The sequence below is a fragment of the Cavia porcellus genome, unplaced genomic scaffold, assembly GCF_034190915.1.
Source record: "Cavia porcellus strain 051 isolate PalLab524CR breed Dunkin Hartley unplaced genomic scaffold, mCavPor4.1 scaffold_19, whole genome shotgun sequence".
Lineage (NCBI taxonomy): Eukaryota > Metazoa > Chordata > Mammalia > Rodentia > Caviidae > Cavia > Cavia porcellus.
Genome location: NW_026947502.1, coordinates 4,342,705 through 4,358,968, shown reverse-complemented (window position 1 = coordinate 4,358,968; position 16,264 = coordinate 4,342,705). Strand labels below are relative to the sequence as shown.

Genomic DNA, 16,264 nt, shown 5'->3' with positions numbered 1-16,264 from the left:
GCATTTTATTTTATCTAAAACACAAGAAAAGCATTTTTAAAAAGAAAAGGAAAAAGTAAAACACTGATCCTGGGGCTTCTCTGGGATCAATAATAGCTTTTGAGGTGTGGAAAGCTCGCTGCTCTGGGGCGCCTCCCATGGGCCATTTGAGTATAGTTTGAAGGTCTGGGGAAGAACCAAAGGGCAGCACTGTATATAAAAATACCACATAACATTATACTCAGAGCAGCTGTGCAGAGTATGTTTACATTAAGAGAGTGTTCTCTGTAAGAATTTAGAGCGTATCTTTTTGGGGCTTTGGAGTGTATCTTGTTTGGCTTTGGAGTGTGTCTGAACCAGTGAGTAACAAGTAGATGACTGGAAGGGGGTGGGTCTGCATTTCTCATCAGTGGAATCCTTGGAAAGAAGGTGTGGCATGCTGAAGCCTGCACCCAACACCTTGTGAAAGCCTCTCTGTGGTATTATTCTAGATCGACGTATTTGATTATATAAAAACTAGAAGTTTTTGCACTGCAAAAAATCATAGTCAAGATGCAAGTAACAAACTAGGAAAATAATTTACAACACAGACACAGAGGGCTCGTTTCCTTCCATTGCAAAGAACTCACACAAATCAGGAAGAAAAAGATGAAAAGATCACTAGAATAGTGGGCAGGAGACGTAAGCAGCCTTCTCACTGAAAAGTAAAAGGAATGTGCTAATGTGTGAAAACATGCTCAATGACATTAGAATTTGAGAAATAAAAATGAAAGCAGTGGTGATATCCACTTCTCATGTGACAGGTTACCAAGTACTTAAAAACTGGCCAGTTCCCACTGATGGTAACAGTAGAGGGAAACAACCACTGTCACCTACAGATACATTGAAAATTGGTACAATACATAGAGTTCAGGTTAGGAATGTTTATGAAGTTGTAAAAGGATGTTCTTTGCTCCGGCATACTTCTTTGAATCTACCTATGAATCCAAATACATGTAAATAGAGGCACAAAGGTTATAGTGGCACTGGGGAAACGCCACTTTATAGCCAGGGAAATGGTGGCTGTGAAGTTACAGTTTTGTGTGGACTGAGCATCCCTTATCCAAAGCGCTTGGAACCAGAAGTGTTTTCAGTTCCAGAGCTTTTCGGGTTTTGGAATATTTGCATGGACTCTACCAAATGAGCATTTCTAATCTAAAAATCCAAAATCCAAAATGTTCCAAAATCTGAACACTGACCTTCAAAAAGTTTCAGATTTTGAAACATTTTAGATTTGGGGTTTTCAGATTAGGGTCACTCAGCTTGTAATAGCCAAAACCTGGAAATGGTCTAAATGTCCATTCACTGGAACCTGTCTAAATAAATTATGCATAGACAGATGTTGGATGTCTACATACTTACTAAAAACAGAATAAAAGAATCCTTTGAAAGGATACTCTGGTAACAATGCTAAGTTTCTAAAAGTTACAGGAAAATGTGTATAATTTTATTTGTGATAACAAAGGACAACTCCTCAACTCTTAGAATTGGCTAAGGGATCTGGGGAGCTGGGGGGAGGGGTGAACTTGTACTTTCTCCAGTAATTCCTATGCTGTTGGAATTTTGCACCGGGACAATCTGCCACCTTCACACTGAAGGCCAGTTTAAAGAGACAAGACGCTGACAGGGACATCTCACCGAGGTAGACAAAGTAGGGAGCGATGATACTGCCCACCCTGGATGCCATGGAGGCGATGCCCACCGCCATGTTCCTGACCAGCGTTGGGTAGAGCTCTGCGGTGAAGACATACAGCATGGCGAAGGCGGAGGTGACCCCAAATTTCCCCAGCATCACCAGACCGATGGACAAGAAGCTGTAATCTGGAAAAGAGAGCCTTGTATGCAGGCCTTTACCTCCTTTTGCTCTGATGGGGAGTTTTCACCAACACAAAGGATCCCCACAAGAACACTTTCTCTTCAGATGGCCTGACAATTGGATATGGACAGACATGGAGGGTGAGGAGAGGCTTTGTACTTTGTTCTCTCATTATTCTAGAGCATTAATGTACCTGGTGACCTTTGCCTGCTTGTTTTTTATTTGTCACAATGGTTTCTTGGGAAACATGTTAATATAGTTTAGGGAAAGGCCAGTGCTTTCTGCACTCTTACATATTAAGAAACATGTTTCTGTGTTGCTGCTATGTGTGTATTGTTTTCAAATTATAATGTTTTCATATTATAATATGAAATACTGGGCATTTCATATTATAATGAAATGTTTCATACTGTAATGTTTTCATATTATAAGAAAGACATAAGAGGAAAACAGAAGTTTGAGTTTCTTTGTATGCTATTTAACTACTTAAAGGTTCAGACCATAAAAATCACCAAATATATATTGGAACCAACAGGCACTACCAATATTAATACTTCAATGTACACTGCAGAGAAAAGTTTTGAAAGTATCAAGAAATTTGGAGACAGGAGGATGGCTCAGAGGGAGAGGTCTGAGAGTATATGTTGAGCTTAGGGATAACTAGCAGACTTTCTCTTCTTTTGTGGTTGGTGATTTCTGGTTTCCCAAGGCCAGTTCTTCCATTTGAATAGAGGAGGCGGTGAAGTCAGCTACTACCTCTCTCCCTGGCCTGTGAGTGGCTTATGATGTACAGGCAACATTATCAAGGAACAGGGACTCAGAAGCAGCCTAGCCAACGGGCGGGTTTTGCTTAGCCTCTTACCTGAAGGTACCAGCTGAATTAAGAGGAGCACACCTCCTCCAAAGCAGAGAACCCCAGCTATGATGTAACGCCTGGGCAGATTGCGCAGTAACAGCCAGGCTGTGATGTAAGCTGGAACTTCAATCAAGGCAGAGAGGAAACAGTTCAAGTAGGTATCTCCATGTAAATTAGGGACATTGAGAGACAGGGCAAAGTAGCCCACTGAGGTTAGCATCCTGAAAGATAAAAGACAAAAATGGCAAAAATGGTGTCGCACTGAAGTGTGGTGGTCAGGAGATCATCTAGATCTTGCTGTCCCGAAAACACCAGGCAGAGGCAGCTTTTTTTTTTTGGTCTTTTTAAGACAAGGTCTCACTATGCAGTTCAGTCTGGTCTTGACCTCACTTTGTAGCCCAGGCTGGTTTCAAATTTGCAGTGATCCTCCTGCCTTAGCTTCCCGAGTGCTGGTATTATAGGCATGTGCACCATGCCCGGCTTCACAGACAGCTATCTTTAAACAAATTAAAATTGGGTTAAATTTAAGTTTCTCTATCATTCCAGCCATCCTTCAAATGCTTGAAAGCCACTTGTGGCTAGCGGCTACTGCACTGGGCAACACAGATAGGAGACATTTCCATCTTTGCAGCAGGTCCCGCTGGACAGTGCTAGTCCAGATCCACCAGGACTCCCCAGTGCAGTCGTGCCATCTAGAGATTTGCTCATTATTAACATGACCACAAAGCAGAAATATCTGGGGAATGTTTTAGGGAATATTGTCGGATCTCTTTGGAGATGTTAGACCAAATTGGGGGTAGCACAAGGACTAATTCAAAATGAAATGAAAAAGTCAACTTTATGACCCTAGAAATCTTCATGATTTTCAAACTGAGGCATCAGGACAGCGTGGACGGGACCAGTGACTCACTGGTTGCTGACTGCATGGCGCTGCTGCCGAGATACACTTGACCAGTGGTGTGCCCAGGCAAGACCGAAGGCAGCTGCAGTGGGGCAGCTGTGCCATGGCTCAGGACACGCCTGCTTGATTCAGAGGCATCAGCTCGGTCCTGGGTTTTCTTTTTGTAATTGCAAAACAGGCTGTTTCTAAAACTAGGCTAGCTGCAGCCGGAACCTATCACTTCTTTTTCTGCCATAAGGAGCAAGCAGGTACTTGTTTTTCTTTCTTTCTGTTTTTTTTTCCTCTCATTTCTTGGAAGGTGTGTCACTAAATCTAATCTGCAAAGTCAGTCTATGATTCCTGCATTTTAAAAGCACTTAATTTGCTGCTGGCAAGTAAGGTCAAGATTTGGGCCCCAAGAGTGGGGTCCAGGTTACCCTGGTCTTTTGCTCAGTTGCCGGTTCAGCTTCAGGAAGTGGGAGCTGAATTAGCACCCCTGCTTCAGGCATCAGGGGTATCATCAGCATTCATCTTACATGCTTAGGAGGGGAGGGAAACTTTCTCCTGTGAGCCCCAGAATGCAGGGGTAATGTTCCCTTCTCACCACTGTCCCCCAGCAACTAGTCCCCCAGATCGAACAGAGGCGTTTCTCCAGACCTCACAACTCTGTACATGTTTTGTCTCAGGACAACCTGGGCTTGCCATGTTTTCCTGAACTGGGGACTGAAGCTGCATACTGAGGTGCTGGGCCCGCGTTTCCCACTCATCTGTTACTTACCATAGTAGCAAAGACATAATGGTTATTTGGGCAATGTTCCAGGTCCTGAACAGGTCCAGAATGAAAACTCTTGGCTGCTTCAAAGAGTTCAGCTCCTGTAGCTAAAATAATGCAAAGAACCATGAGTTTCAGAGTAGTGACGATGCAGCCATGGCGTGTGCAGCAGCTAACTTCACCTGGGATATGCTTGTGAGTCTGGAGGAGCGGTGAGGGCGTCTACCTGTGTGATGTTTATCCTGGTGCTTTCAAATGTTTGTAGCCCATTTTGGATGGAAGTCTTAGAAATATAAAGCACCAGCCCCTCAGTTTCATGCGAACCTGTTTTCATTGACAGTCGTAGCCATGGATGGCCTTTGTCATACTGGTCTGTGATCCTTGAGGACTGTTGAGGGGGAGGGCCACATAGCCCAAACTGTGACTTGCAGGTCATGTTTGCTTTTTACACTTTGCACATTGTCTCTTAATGTCAGGACAGACTCCGGCTAGTTGACAGACACTGGACAGGTTATTATTTACTTTCTCTGGGCCTAAAAGTTTACTTTTCTGTAAAGTGAGTGTGTTACTTGGGTGGTGGGAAGATTAAATGAGATCACACATGTGAAGCTTAGGATACACAGTCCTTCACAGTAGCTGCCCACTGAGTTTGAACTGTTTATGTTTACTGCTCCATTGCTGAGAAGATGCTGGGCATCAGTGCTTAGGGGCGATTTGTTACTTCTACCAATAAACTTCATTCCTTTACTTTTCTTTCTCTTTTTTTCCTGGAGACAGAATCTTCCGAGGTGACCCAGCCTGGCCTTGACTGTGCAATCCTCCTGCCTCAGCATCCTGGGTACCTGGATTAAAGGCATGGGCCACAATACTTGGCTCCTTCCTTGCTTTTAATCTGCTGGTTTATCTTGCCATGTGTTATGACTTTAGATAACCAAGCTGATGAGGACTGCAGCCAAAATAAAGCTGTGAGACTGGAAATGGGGGACACCTTGGGGATACAGTAGAGGCCTGATAGCATGTATGCAGCTCGAGACTGAGGACGGGCTTCCGTTATGAAGGATGGCAAATGCCAGGCCACCTTTGGGGTGGGGAGTCCCAGTGCCAGCTCTTCTCTCTGGATAACGAGACACTTGCTCAGCTTGCAGCTCTGTTGCTTTTCCCGTCGTGTGCTGTTTGGAGAACAAACCCTGGCACTGCATAGCCCTGCTATTACAGTGAAGCAAAGCCACTTCGTGAACTAGCAGGGGCCGGGAATCTCCTGAGGACCCTAAGAATGCCAGTCCTGTGCCCACATTGGACCCATCCACAGGGAGCTCATTAAAATGCAGATTCCAGGGCTCCAGACGTAGGTCAGTGTTCGCATGCTTGCTTAGCATGTCTGAGGCCCTGGGTTCAACTCCAATACTAATGCGGGGAAGAAGGAGAGGAGAGACCGGAGAAGGAAAGACAGGAGTAGGAGGGGGAGAGAGGAAGGAAGAATCCATAAATTTAAAACTTCTTGGTGATTGTGATAAGCAATCAGGTTGAAAACCTCAGGACAAAATTCTTGTATTCAGTGGTCATCCCTGCCACGGATAGAGCTACTAAGGGACAAGGTCCACGGGTAGCTTGAAGGTGCTTCTTCTGAAGCCACAGAAACTTAAGCCTGCTTTCCAAGATGATGATGCTCTATATGTTTTTCCCATCCCAGTTAATGCCCCAAAATGTAGTTTATTAGAGCATGGACTTTGATGCCAGACAGATCTAGGGTGCAAATCCCAACTTAATAGCTGTGTGATTCTGGAAAAGCGATTTACTTTCTCTGAGCCTCAGTTTCCTCTTCTGAGAAATGAGACTAATGAGTCAAACATCCTGCCTAGCACTGGTTAGGCTCTGGGTTAGCACTCTGAACAACTGCGCTTGCTGGCTCTGTGGGTCCTCCTAACGAAGACACTGGCAGGGTGGGAGCAGGGGGGGACTGCCGCAGGGAGGCACAAGCTCTCTTTTCCTCAGAGCCCCGTCCTGACCAGGCTAGACGTGCATCACGGCTAAGCAGAAGGCTGGGTTTTGATACCAGACTTTATTCTTATTTATCCATAGCTATATGGCTGTTTTATCAGGCTTTCATCTATGTTGGTCTGGCTTCCACAATTAGACTGTTTCTTGAAGATAGGAATCATATAGACTATGTATCCAATAAATACTAGTAAATACACAGCTCTGAAAAATGGTGGTGTTAGACACTCCCTATGTTGTTTTTGCAGCCAGTTAAGTTGACTAAGACTGGCAATGGACTTGTTGATATAAAGGACAAAAAATTAAGGATGTTTTGTTGTGGGCGGGCCTCTGAAAGCTTGGTGTAGTGCCATTGTAGTGACACCTCTGGCCATGGCCAGGTTACATGCTTCAGGAAAAGCTCCTGATGGCCAACGATAGTGGAGGCCTCTGGATGGGGCGCTGTTACCCCCACGTCCTCCGCAGTTCTGCTTCCCATGGCCGCCAGCCGTGCAGCTGCTGTTGTCTCCTTCAGGTGTCCTGAGAGGCCCCTGCAGCATATCTGTGTCTGTCTGTCTATCTATAACTTAATGCTTTCTTAAACTTTGGTAGTACTGGAGATTAAAGCCAGGGCCCTATGCATCTTGCCCCCTGTAAAACCTCTATCACTGAGCTATGTCCCCAGCGTTGCTATAAGCCAGCAACATTTCATGAAGATGCCTTTCCAGTGATCCTTAAAAAGACCATGCCGGGTGTGGTGGCTCACACCTGTAATTCCAGCAGGCATGATGTTAGAATATTATTTAATTCTAAAACAGCCCTTTACGGTGGTGGTTTTTTTTTTTTTTTTTAGGAGGCAGGGGTCTCACTATGTTGGCTAGGGTTACCAGAAGCTCTTGGGTTTAAGAAATTCTTTTGCTTCGCCTCTCAAGTAGCTGGGATTGTAGATGTGGGCCGCCACATCCAAAAGGTTTTTTCTGGCTCTTAGGAATAATAAAAGCATTTTCAAGTTTCAAAGTTCTGATCAGATTGCTGTGCATAAGCCGTGGAGCAGACCTGCGGGGTGTCTGAGCCCAGCAGCTGCAGTGGACAGTGGAAAGTGCAGTAGCCAGTGAGGCTTCTAAAGGGAGCAGACGGGAGCCACCCAGAATGGCATCATGATTGTATTCCTGACACCGAGCACATCGTCTGGTGCCTGGCAGGCACTTGACAAATACTAAATTAGACGAAATTCCATAAAACCAAGACTGCAGAGCTGACCGTAAGAGGAAACATCTGCGGATGCTCACCTCGACGGGATTGAATATCACGGCAGGTACAGGCACACTGTTCATCTTTGCAGCTTTCTGGATGATATCTTCAGCCTCTTTAAATCTTTTCTGGGATATCAGCCACCGAGGAGATTCAGGAATAAACCTAGGATTCATTTTCAGTAGTTAATCATTTTTCACAACAGTAGCAGGTGACACTGATATTTCTCAGACACTCTTCAGACGCTGTTATCTAGATTCTTTTAATTTTGAAAATTTCTAGTCTGTTTTTAGTTCAAATGTATTTATTTACTATTTTTTTGTGGTACTGGGGATTGAACCCAGGACCTCATGCATGCTAAGCAAGTGCTCTACCACTGAGCAACATTCTCACCCCTATATTTTCATTTGTAACTGACACAGTAATTATACTTATGGCTGAAAGGTGACATTTCAGTGCATGTATACAATGCATAATGAACAGCTGGTCTTGTTTGTTTGCTTGAGACAGGGTCTCCCTATGTAGCTCAGGTTGGCCTTGAACTCGCTATGGAACCCAGGTTGACTTCCAACTCTCAGCCATCCTCTAGTCTCAGTCTCCTGAGTGCTAGGATTACAGGTGTGAGCCACCGTATCCGCCATGTTGGATCACAGGTATCTAATGCTGGACATTGGAAGGGAGTCCTCATTAGATTTTCACTGGCTCATGGAAATAATAAAAGTATCTTCAAGTTTCAAATTTCTGATCAAATTGTGCATAAGCCTTGGAGCAGACCATGACAGTGACCTTCACTGTGGTGTGTCTAAGCGCGGCAGCTGCAGAGGACCATTGAAAGTGGAAGAGCCAGTGTGGTTCTAAAGGACGCAGTCCCTGGACTGTAAGGGCCCGGAAAAAAGAGAGTGTCCCTTCACTGTGTCCCTGTGGGGTCCTGGGGTGTTCACACCTTCCTTCCCTGGATAAAGGACAGCCAGGATCCAAGCTCCACCAGCTTTTCCTGCAGCCAGAGGGGTGGACAAAGCTTAACACCATCCCAGGCTATGCCTACAGCCTTTTGCAGGTTCACAGATCAGTGAGTTTCCAAAGCCAGCTTTTGAGAGGAAGCTTTTTAAGAAAAAAATATCTAACAACTTAATTTTTAAAATTTTATACTCCAGATACATTTATATGTATGATGTATTTTATATTCCAGTTATATTTATATGTATGATGTTCAAACATAGTTACAAATATAGGACTCTGTTTTTTTCCCTAATTTTTATTTCTTAGACACTCTTTTGCCATTTTCTTGCAAGGCCTTATTTTCCCTAATTAGGTATTAGCACTTAGTTATCAATTACAAGAAGCATACACAGAACCTTCCTATAATTAATAGACCCCCAAGCTGCACTGGCAAATTAGCTCAGAGAGAAACACTGTATCTCATGGTCAACCAGGAACCGCATTCCCCAGCCTCCTAGAATGTGGATGGAAAGGATCCCAGTTTGCATTTTGCAAGCTATTCCCTTAAGGTGGTCCCTGTAGAAATTGTGATGAAGTTAGGTCACCGACCTTCAGGATTTAGAGCTGTGTGGTCTAATAGAAACTTCTGAAATATGCAAACCCATGTTGTCCAGTAGAGTACACAGTAACCACATGTGGCTATTAAGCTTGTATAATTAGTATGACTGCAGAAATGGAAATGTGACTGTATTTGCTTTTAATTAATTTGAATAGCCCCATGTGGTTGGTGGTTACTGTACTAATAAGTACAGAATTAATCTTACTACATAGCCACTATTGTGCTTTGTGGCTGCCTGTGCTTCTGAGCTGTATCTTTCCCCAGTAAGGTTTTGCTTAGAAATATCCTTTCTGGCTGGGTGTGGTGGCACACTCCTGTGATCCCAGCACTCAGGAGGTTGAGGTAGGTGGACTGCTGCAAATTCGAGACCAGTCTGGGCTACAAGGTGAGCCCAAGACCAGCCTGAACCACATAGTGAGATCCTGTCTCAAAAAGAAAAGGAAAGAAAAGAAAAGAAATATTCTTTCTGCTGGCTCTCAGGTTGCAGTCAGCTGGAAATTGCAAAGCTCTCCCCACCTTGCATCTATGGTGTCCACCCACAGCCCCATGCCCTACTGTAAATGCACCTGTGGCCACTTACTGCCAAGTCTCGTAAAGGAAATTTGGGGTGCAATAAATCCCAGGCCACATGTAGCAACTCAGTGTGGGTTTTCCTCTCATTTCTGGCCCACTGTATTCGGACCACTGAGGTCTCTACTTTCAAATTACCTTGATTTTCTTGGTACACAAAACCCCAAGCCTGGTGGACCATTTCAAAGCAGACAGCCAAACAAGGCTGTGCATGTGGGTCTGTGGCTTCATGTTCTCTTCTGATAGAAGTGGGCTGCGTCTTCCTGGAAAACGCAAGCAGGCACCACCCCCCACCCCCGTCCCAGCCCTCTGGCCCATAAACTTTGCTTCAGAAAGTTCCCCTTCAAGGACTAGTCATTTAGAAGAAAGCTGTTTTATTTTTATAGGAAAATGAAAAGATTGTTGTCAGACTCTGAGGATGAACACTCAGCTCATTATTACTGACCCCCAGCTGCCCTCTGTCTGGGACAGTCTTGTCCTGGTACATTGCGTCCAGAGCCAGGGACACTCATGGACCAACCCAGGGGCTGTGAAAGAAAGGACTCTCCCAAGGGCAGAGGGAGGACGCTTCTTATGGGATGAGTCCTCTCTTCTGGAAATCTGGGGGCTGATGATCAGGGTGGTTCTCACTGTGGATAAAGGGGTAAAAGTACCGTGCGGGCCGTGAGAGCTCTTCAACTGTTAATCATTCTCTTCCTGTGTTTCTGTCTGCCCGCTCTCTCTCTCTCTCTCTCTCTCTCTCTCTCTCTCTCTCTCGCTCTCTCTCTCTCTCTCTCTCTCTCTCTCTAAATCATAGTGTAACAAAGTGGATTATAACATACTTTGAAAGTACTGATCAAGTAAGCCAAAATGACAGCTAGAGCCAGGGATTATTAAAATCATTCATCCAAAACGGCAGAAAATGACCTTATCTTGAGTCTTAAGAGAACCTCTGGTACCAACGTCTTTTCCAATAAATTCACTCAGCAAGGAGGTTGTGGAAAGCAGGAAGCAGGTGTGTGATGAGACAGAGATGCTGACTCTCATTCTTTGAAAAGTGCTCCGCCCTCGGAAGTCTGGGGGCTTTCTTTGGAGGCAGAGTTAAAATAATCTGCATTCATCTACTGATGCTCAGGCTGGGCTCCAGAGGAAAGTTCCAATACATCGGAGTAACATTTGGTCTTTAAACATCTGCCTCTCATCTACCAGGAAATTAAATTTTTCTCTTTCCCTGTACTCTGTCCTTCATGCCAAGAGTTGACCCTGGTAACCAAGGCAGCCTTACAGGTGGCAGAAAGACAAGCATCGGGGTGGTCCTGTCTGAGCTATCTGGTCAGAAAGGCCGCGGTGGACCACCTGTCACTTCTACTGCTGTCTGACCATGCAGCAAGATGAAGGGTCCTCTGGACAGCTTTCCAGGCAGGATGTGACAGGAAAACCAGGAGGTCTAGTCTTAAACCGTGAATTCAAAACACGATCAAAGGAACTTATATTATGTAGTTATAATTTCATAAACAGTTACAGTTATTTAAGCAGTTGAGTAAAATCATTCACTAGGGAAAAGTCGTTTTTAATATAATAAAACTAGTGGAAGCCACTAGCCAGTGGAAGAAATCTTTTTCTCTTATTTCTTCTTTCTCCTTGTTTAAATGTCACAAATCAAAGAAATAGGAAATCCCTCTGGAGGAGCAAAAGTTATATGGCTGGGACCATTTTCCATCGTTTCTAATCTGTTCTCTCAGCTGAAATCTTCCAGTTAACTGATGGGCTTGGGTTCTGTCCATATGAAACGCAATGTGGCGCCTGCCCAGCTTGGTGTAGGGCCCTACAGTGACAGCTCGCCCCTCCAACACTGACTTCTGCGTTCTTCTTCCAAGCCTGAAACTGAACTTCCTGCTTCTTGCCCGCATGCCAGCAATCCCCCAATCAGCTGCCAAGACGTCATTCTTCCCGCCCCTTCAAGCCCCGCCCCCACCAAACTGAATAAAAGCCCGCCTTTCTTTGCCTCGGAGGGAATTTTACACTCTTCCTGCAGGCCTCTCACTGCCCGCAATAAAAGGCCTTTTTCTTTTTCTGCCTTTGTTTCTCTACTGTGCCAAGAAAAACCTAACATTAACCATTTTGGATAAGACTGTGGGTAGAATCTCCAGACTTCAGTATTTCCATAACTGTTCAACTGTTGTGTCAAAATGGAATCGAGGGCCTGGGAGGATAGATGAGTGGCAGAATGCTTGCCTTACATGCATGAGGCCCTAGGTTAGACTGATCCCTAGCATCAAAGGAAAGAAAAACAAAGAAAAGAAAAAGAAGGAAAGTTTTTTGAGTTGGAGGATTGTGAGAGGACAAAAGAGAACATTTCAGCAACTCTTTAAACAAAGCAATCCCCTCACTCTCTAGGCATGTTAACAGGCACACCTTAGGTATTATTCATGGTGAGCAAATATGTGACCCTTGGTGTTTGGGGGAGGGTTGGTTCCAGCTTCCCCACTGATCTGAAACTCCAGAGCTGATCAAGTCCTTTCTATGGGATAGCACAGTATTTGCATGTAACTGATGCATCTCCTCCTCTGTATACAGTCACATGCACATACATTGTTGTGTGGGGGTGGTTGGGTGTGTTTGGAGGAATGGACCCTAGAGCCTTTACATGGGCTTATCATGTCTGTAGCACTGAGTTACTACCAGCCCCTTAACATCTAATGTAGTGAAAATGCTGTGTAAATAGTTACTGCATGGTCTAGTGTGTATTGCAAGCAAAGTCTACCTGTTAATCCATATGCATTTAAATTTTTTCTGGCCATCATCGATTGGTTGAACCCACAGAACCCATGGACACAGGCTACTGCCCTGTGGCTGAACAAAGATTTTCTAGAGAAAGAAAAGTGGCCAAAGCAAGGAGAGGCAGAATGAAAAAGAAAACCCAGCAATCGCATCTCCACAAACAGTAGCCAGTCACAGACTAGACGGGGGAGAGTCTGGACTCCCGAAGCAGGGCTTCGTGGAACAGTGCACAATCACACCCAGCACGGCCCACCCACGAGGAGCCAGGGCCACCTTCACCTCCGCTTCCGAGGCAGCCTTGGCAAGGTGCAGTGGAGGGCATGCACTCAGGCTGAGGTCAGCACCGGGCTGCCAGCTCCAGGTGCCTCGGGCACAGCCAAGGGCTGACCAGGAAGGCCTGGGTCGCACTCACCACCACAGCGGCACACACAGGACCCCAGGCACCGTCAGTGCCAGCAGCAGCATCCGCCAGTCTCTGATGAAGTAAGCAAACAGGGGCAGCAGCATGTAGCCGAGTGCAAAAAAAGTGCACACTCCTAAGGTGGAGAATATGATACGCACTGACTTGCCAAGGATTTCTGTGCCTGTTCAAAACAAGGGAGGAGCATTAGCGTGGGCACCCGCTTGCATATCCGCTTTGCATATCATTACCTGCAAGTGAGAGTTCAAACTGTGGCCCCTTAACAAGGGAAAAGTGTGTACTTCATGGCCCAGAGCAACTGTGGCGGTGGTAGGAAGGTAGAAAGCCATCAGGGACTCTCGTGAGATTTTTAAAGGAGCCATAGATTTACTGTTTTTTTTTCTTTTTGAGACAGGTTCTCACTATGCAGTTCAGGCTGGCCCTAAGTTCACGTTGTAGCCCAGACAGGTTCAGCCTCCCAAGTACTGGAATTAAAGGTGTGTATCACCACATCAGGCTGTGTTTGGTGTTTTTGAGGTGGGGTTTTGATATGTTGCCTGGATGGACTTTGAACTTGTAACGTCAAGTGATTCTTCCACTTCACTACCCCCTATCCCGGCTTGAGCCCAGAACCTTTGCATTGAGGTATATCCTTAGCCCTTCATTTTTCTTTTATTTTGAGTTTATTTCAAGTTGCAAGGCTGGACTTGAATTTGTGACCTTCACAACCCCACCTCCAAGCGCTGGGATTATAGGTGCAGACCCTCATGCCTGTATTAGATTTGCTCTTTGAAAGTCCATCTCATGTCACAGGAATGTCCTCTCCAATGCCAAGAGATAATCCCTCCTGAGAATGTTGTGTTTCCAGAAAAACAGCTCCAGCATGAGCTGCAGAGGCTTCCTAGCCTGCAGGAAGCATCTCTTCTGAGGCACTGTGTGGGGTCAGGGTGTCTGGGTGTACTGGTCCCACGTCTAACTGTATGTAAACAGACACCGGCCCAGCAGGAAATAGGAAGCTCACGGTTTCCTAGCTACTGGACACACTTTCTCACCCTGAGTCCTGAGACAACAGGAGCCAGTTGGGCCCAGAGGTGCAGAACTGGACCCCAACACCAGGGCTCACTTCCTCATAGCTTTGTGGTACCTGGAGATAGGCCCCAGGCAGAGGCAGTGCTCTCAGACCAGGGCAGGAAAGAAGGAGCTGTTCTGCCTGCCTGTAGGCGGCTGCCCTGGAGCTGCCCACACATCCAGGGAACTCCTGAGCTTTCCCAGAACGCAGGCCCAAGGCCATGAGGTGGCTGGCACGGTTTGGGAAAGGACAGGCAGGCAGTCGTAGGACCTCTGCACTACAGTGGGTCAACCAGTGGGCCAACCGCTCAGCACTGGCTCTTCCACACCGTGCCACCCTTCAGGGTGCTCGACTTGAGACACGGAGTCCGTGGGCAAGCTCCTGTGGTTATAGAGCTCCAGGCCTTTCCAGAGTTCATTCTGGGTCCTCTGGCCCTGGGGAGAGGTCCGTGGAGAAGTAGTAGCCCAGAAAACACAACACAGATAAATTCAAAGGTCACACAGCTTGGCTTTCAAGAAAGATTTCCGTAATCGTATTTATGTGCCCCAGGCACAGACTCAGATTAATTTCCCAGCTCAGGAAATGAAACTGCAGTACAGCTGTCAGGATGTGGGCACAGAGCAGGCAGGCAGAGGACACACAGCTCCTTGACATTAAGTCCCTGCTCAGTGACTTGAGTGCCGGGAGTGAGGTACTGTAGGCACAGTGGCTAGCAGTGTGCTCTATCTTGGTGCAACAGCTGAAGTGTGCTGGGTGGCAGGGGATGACACAAGCACCGTACAAAATGGTGCAGCCCAGTGGAAAACTGCAGGATCTCTCTGCCTTCAGAAACTGCTTAGAAATATCATCAGATTAGTAAGTGTTCCTGCTCAGGGCACTGTAGGCCAGTGGGACTTTTCTGTCCCTACCAGTGCCCAGCAACGCTATCTATACTGTTCTCCCCCGTGACATACGTCATCTGCTCAGCCAGGACTCGAGCTCCTGCTGTGTGGTCAGGAGTGAGTCCCTGCTCCTCCCTGGGAGACTGTGATGCAAACAAGGCCATTTCTGTACTGTGCTTGTGTAATTAGACCTCAGCTTTCTCCTGGAAGATTTTGAAGCAGCCTGTACTTTAAATCCAACAAAACTATAGTGCTATTTTGTAAAATATTTTTAAAAGCAAAATCTTATGCCTTGAATGAAAAATACAAGTATTGTAATTGATCACTTTGCACAAAAGTCTGGCAGTTCCTCAAAGGATGAACCCAGAATTTTTGCATGACCCAGCTATTCCATCCTAGGTAACTGAAAATTTGTCCACAGAAAAACCTGCATTAAAATGCTCACAGCAGCGTTATTTACAATGGAGCCCAGAGATTTCCTAATCAATGAACAGATGAGCAAAATGTGTTGTAATCATACAGTGGAATATTGATTTCACCCTGCAACACGGCTGATTCTTGAAAATATTAAGTGAAAGAAGTTCGTCCCAAAGACTACCCGCTATAATTTCATTTGTATAAAATGTCCAGGGCAGGCAAACCCATAGAACCAAAGTGGATTAATAATTGCAAGAAGTTAAATGAGGTCCTAAGAGCAGGGCCTTGATCTGATGGGACTGCTGTTCTTATAAAAAGAGACACCTGCTGAGCATGGTGGCACACACCTATGATTCCAGCATGCCGAGAGGCGGAGGCAGGAGGATTGCAAATCAAGCCCAGCCTAGGCAGCTTAGTGACTTAGTGAGTGTTGTCTCAAAATAAGGAAAGAAGGGAGGCGAGACAGAAGGAAAGAAAAAAAGAAAGAAGGAAAACCTGGAGATTGAGAGAGAGAGAATGAGCAGCACTCTGCTATTTTCCTAATCCCTACTGAGCTGCACTTCCCCCCTGTGACCGCAGGGGTGTGTGTGGGAGCAGGGGGGGGGGAGGGGCGGTGGTGGGGGGGGGAGGGAGGCGCTGTCAGGGGCTCTCCCCAGTCCCTGGCACCATGGCTCTCTCCAGAACAGTGGACACACCCCCCCACTGCTAAATTTGACTGGCTTTAAAAAAAAATAAAAAATAAAAAATAAAAAAAAGAACAGTGGACAATACGTTTCTCTCGTTGAAGCCATCCCAGCCTATGGTGTTTGCTTATGACATCCTACCTGACATCATAAAACAGAACTACATTCCCACTTCAAAGCATCTGGGACTGCCAGAGCTCAGTGCCTAAAATGCATAAGGCCATGGGCTCCATTTGCAGCACTGCAAGACAAATAAAAACCTAAAGAAAGTCCAGGGCCAGGGATATAGCTCAGTGGCACAGTGCCTGCCTGGCAAGCACAAGATCCTGATACCAAAAAAAAAAAAAAAAAAAAAAAAA

General features: G+C 45.8%; 1 protein-coding gene across 2 annotated transcripts in view; it reads right to left on the bottom strand.

Annotated features, from left to right (window-relative positions):
• The window catches only part of Slc22a4 (solute carrier family 22 member 4), a 49,691-nt gene that overhangs the window by 3,992 nt on the left and 29,435 nt on the right, over window positions 1-16,264 (bottom strand). For both annotated transcript variants that reach the window (XM_023562739.2, XM_063230590.1), the window contains exons 4-8: window positions 12,868-13,039; window positions 7,606-7,732; window positions 4,349-4,449; window positions 2,697-2,911; window positions 1,657-1,839 (exon numbers count right to left, since the gene is read on the bottom strand). In XM_023562739.2, the coding sequence (XP_023418507.2) occupies window positions 1,657-1,839; window positions 2,697-2,911; window positions 4,349-4,449; window positions 7,606-7,732; window positions 12,868-13,039 (798 nt within the window). The remainder of the gene's footprint in view (window positions 1-1,656; window positions 1,840-2,696; window positions 2,912-4,348; window positions 4,450-7,605; window positions 7,733-12,867; window positions 13,040-16,264) is intronic.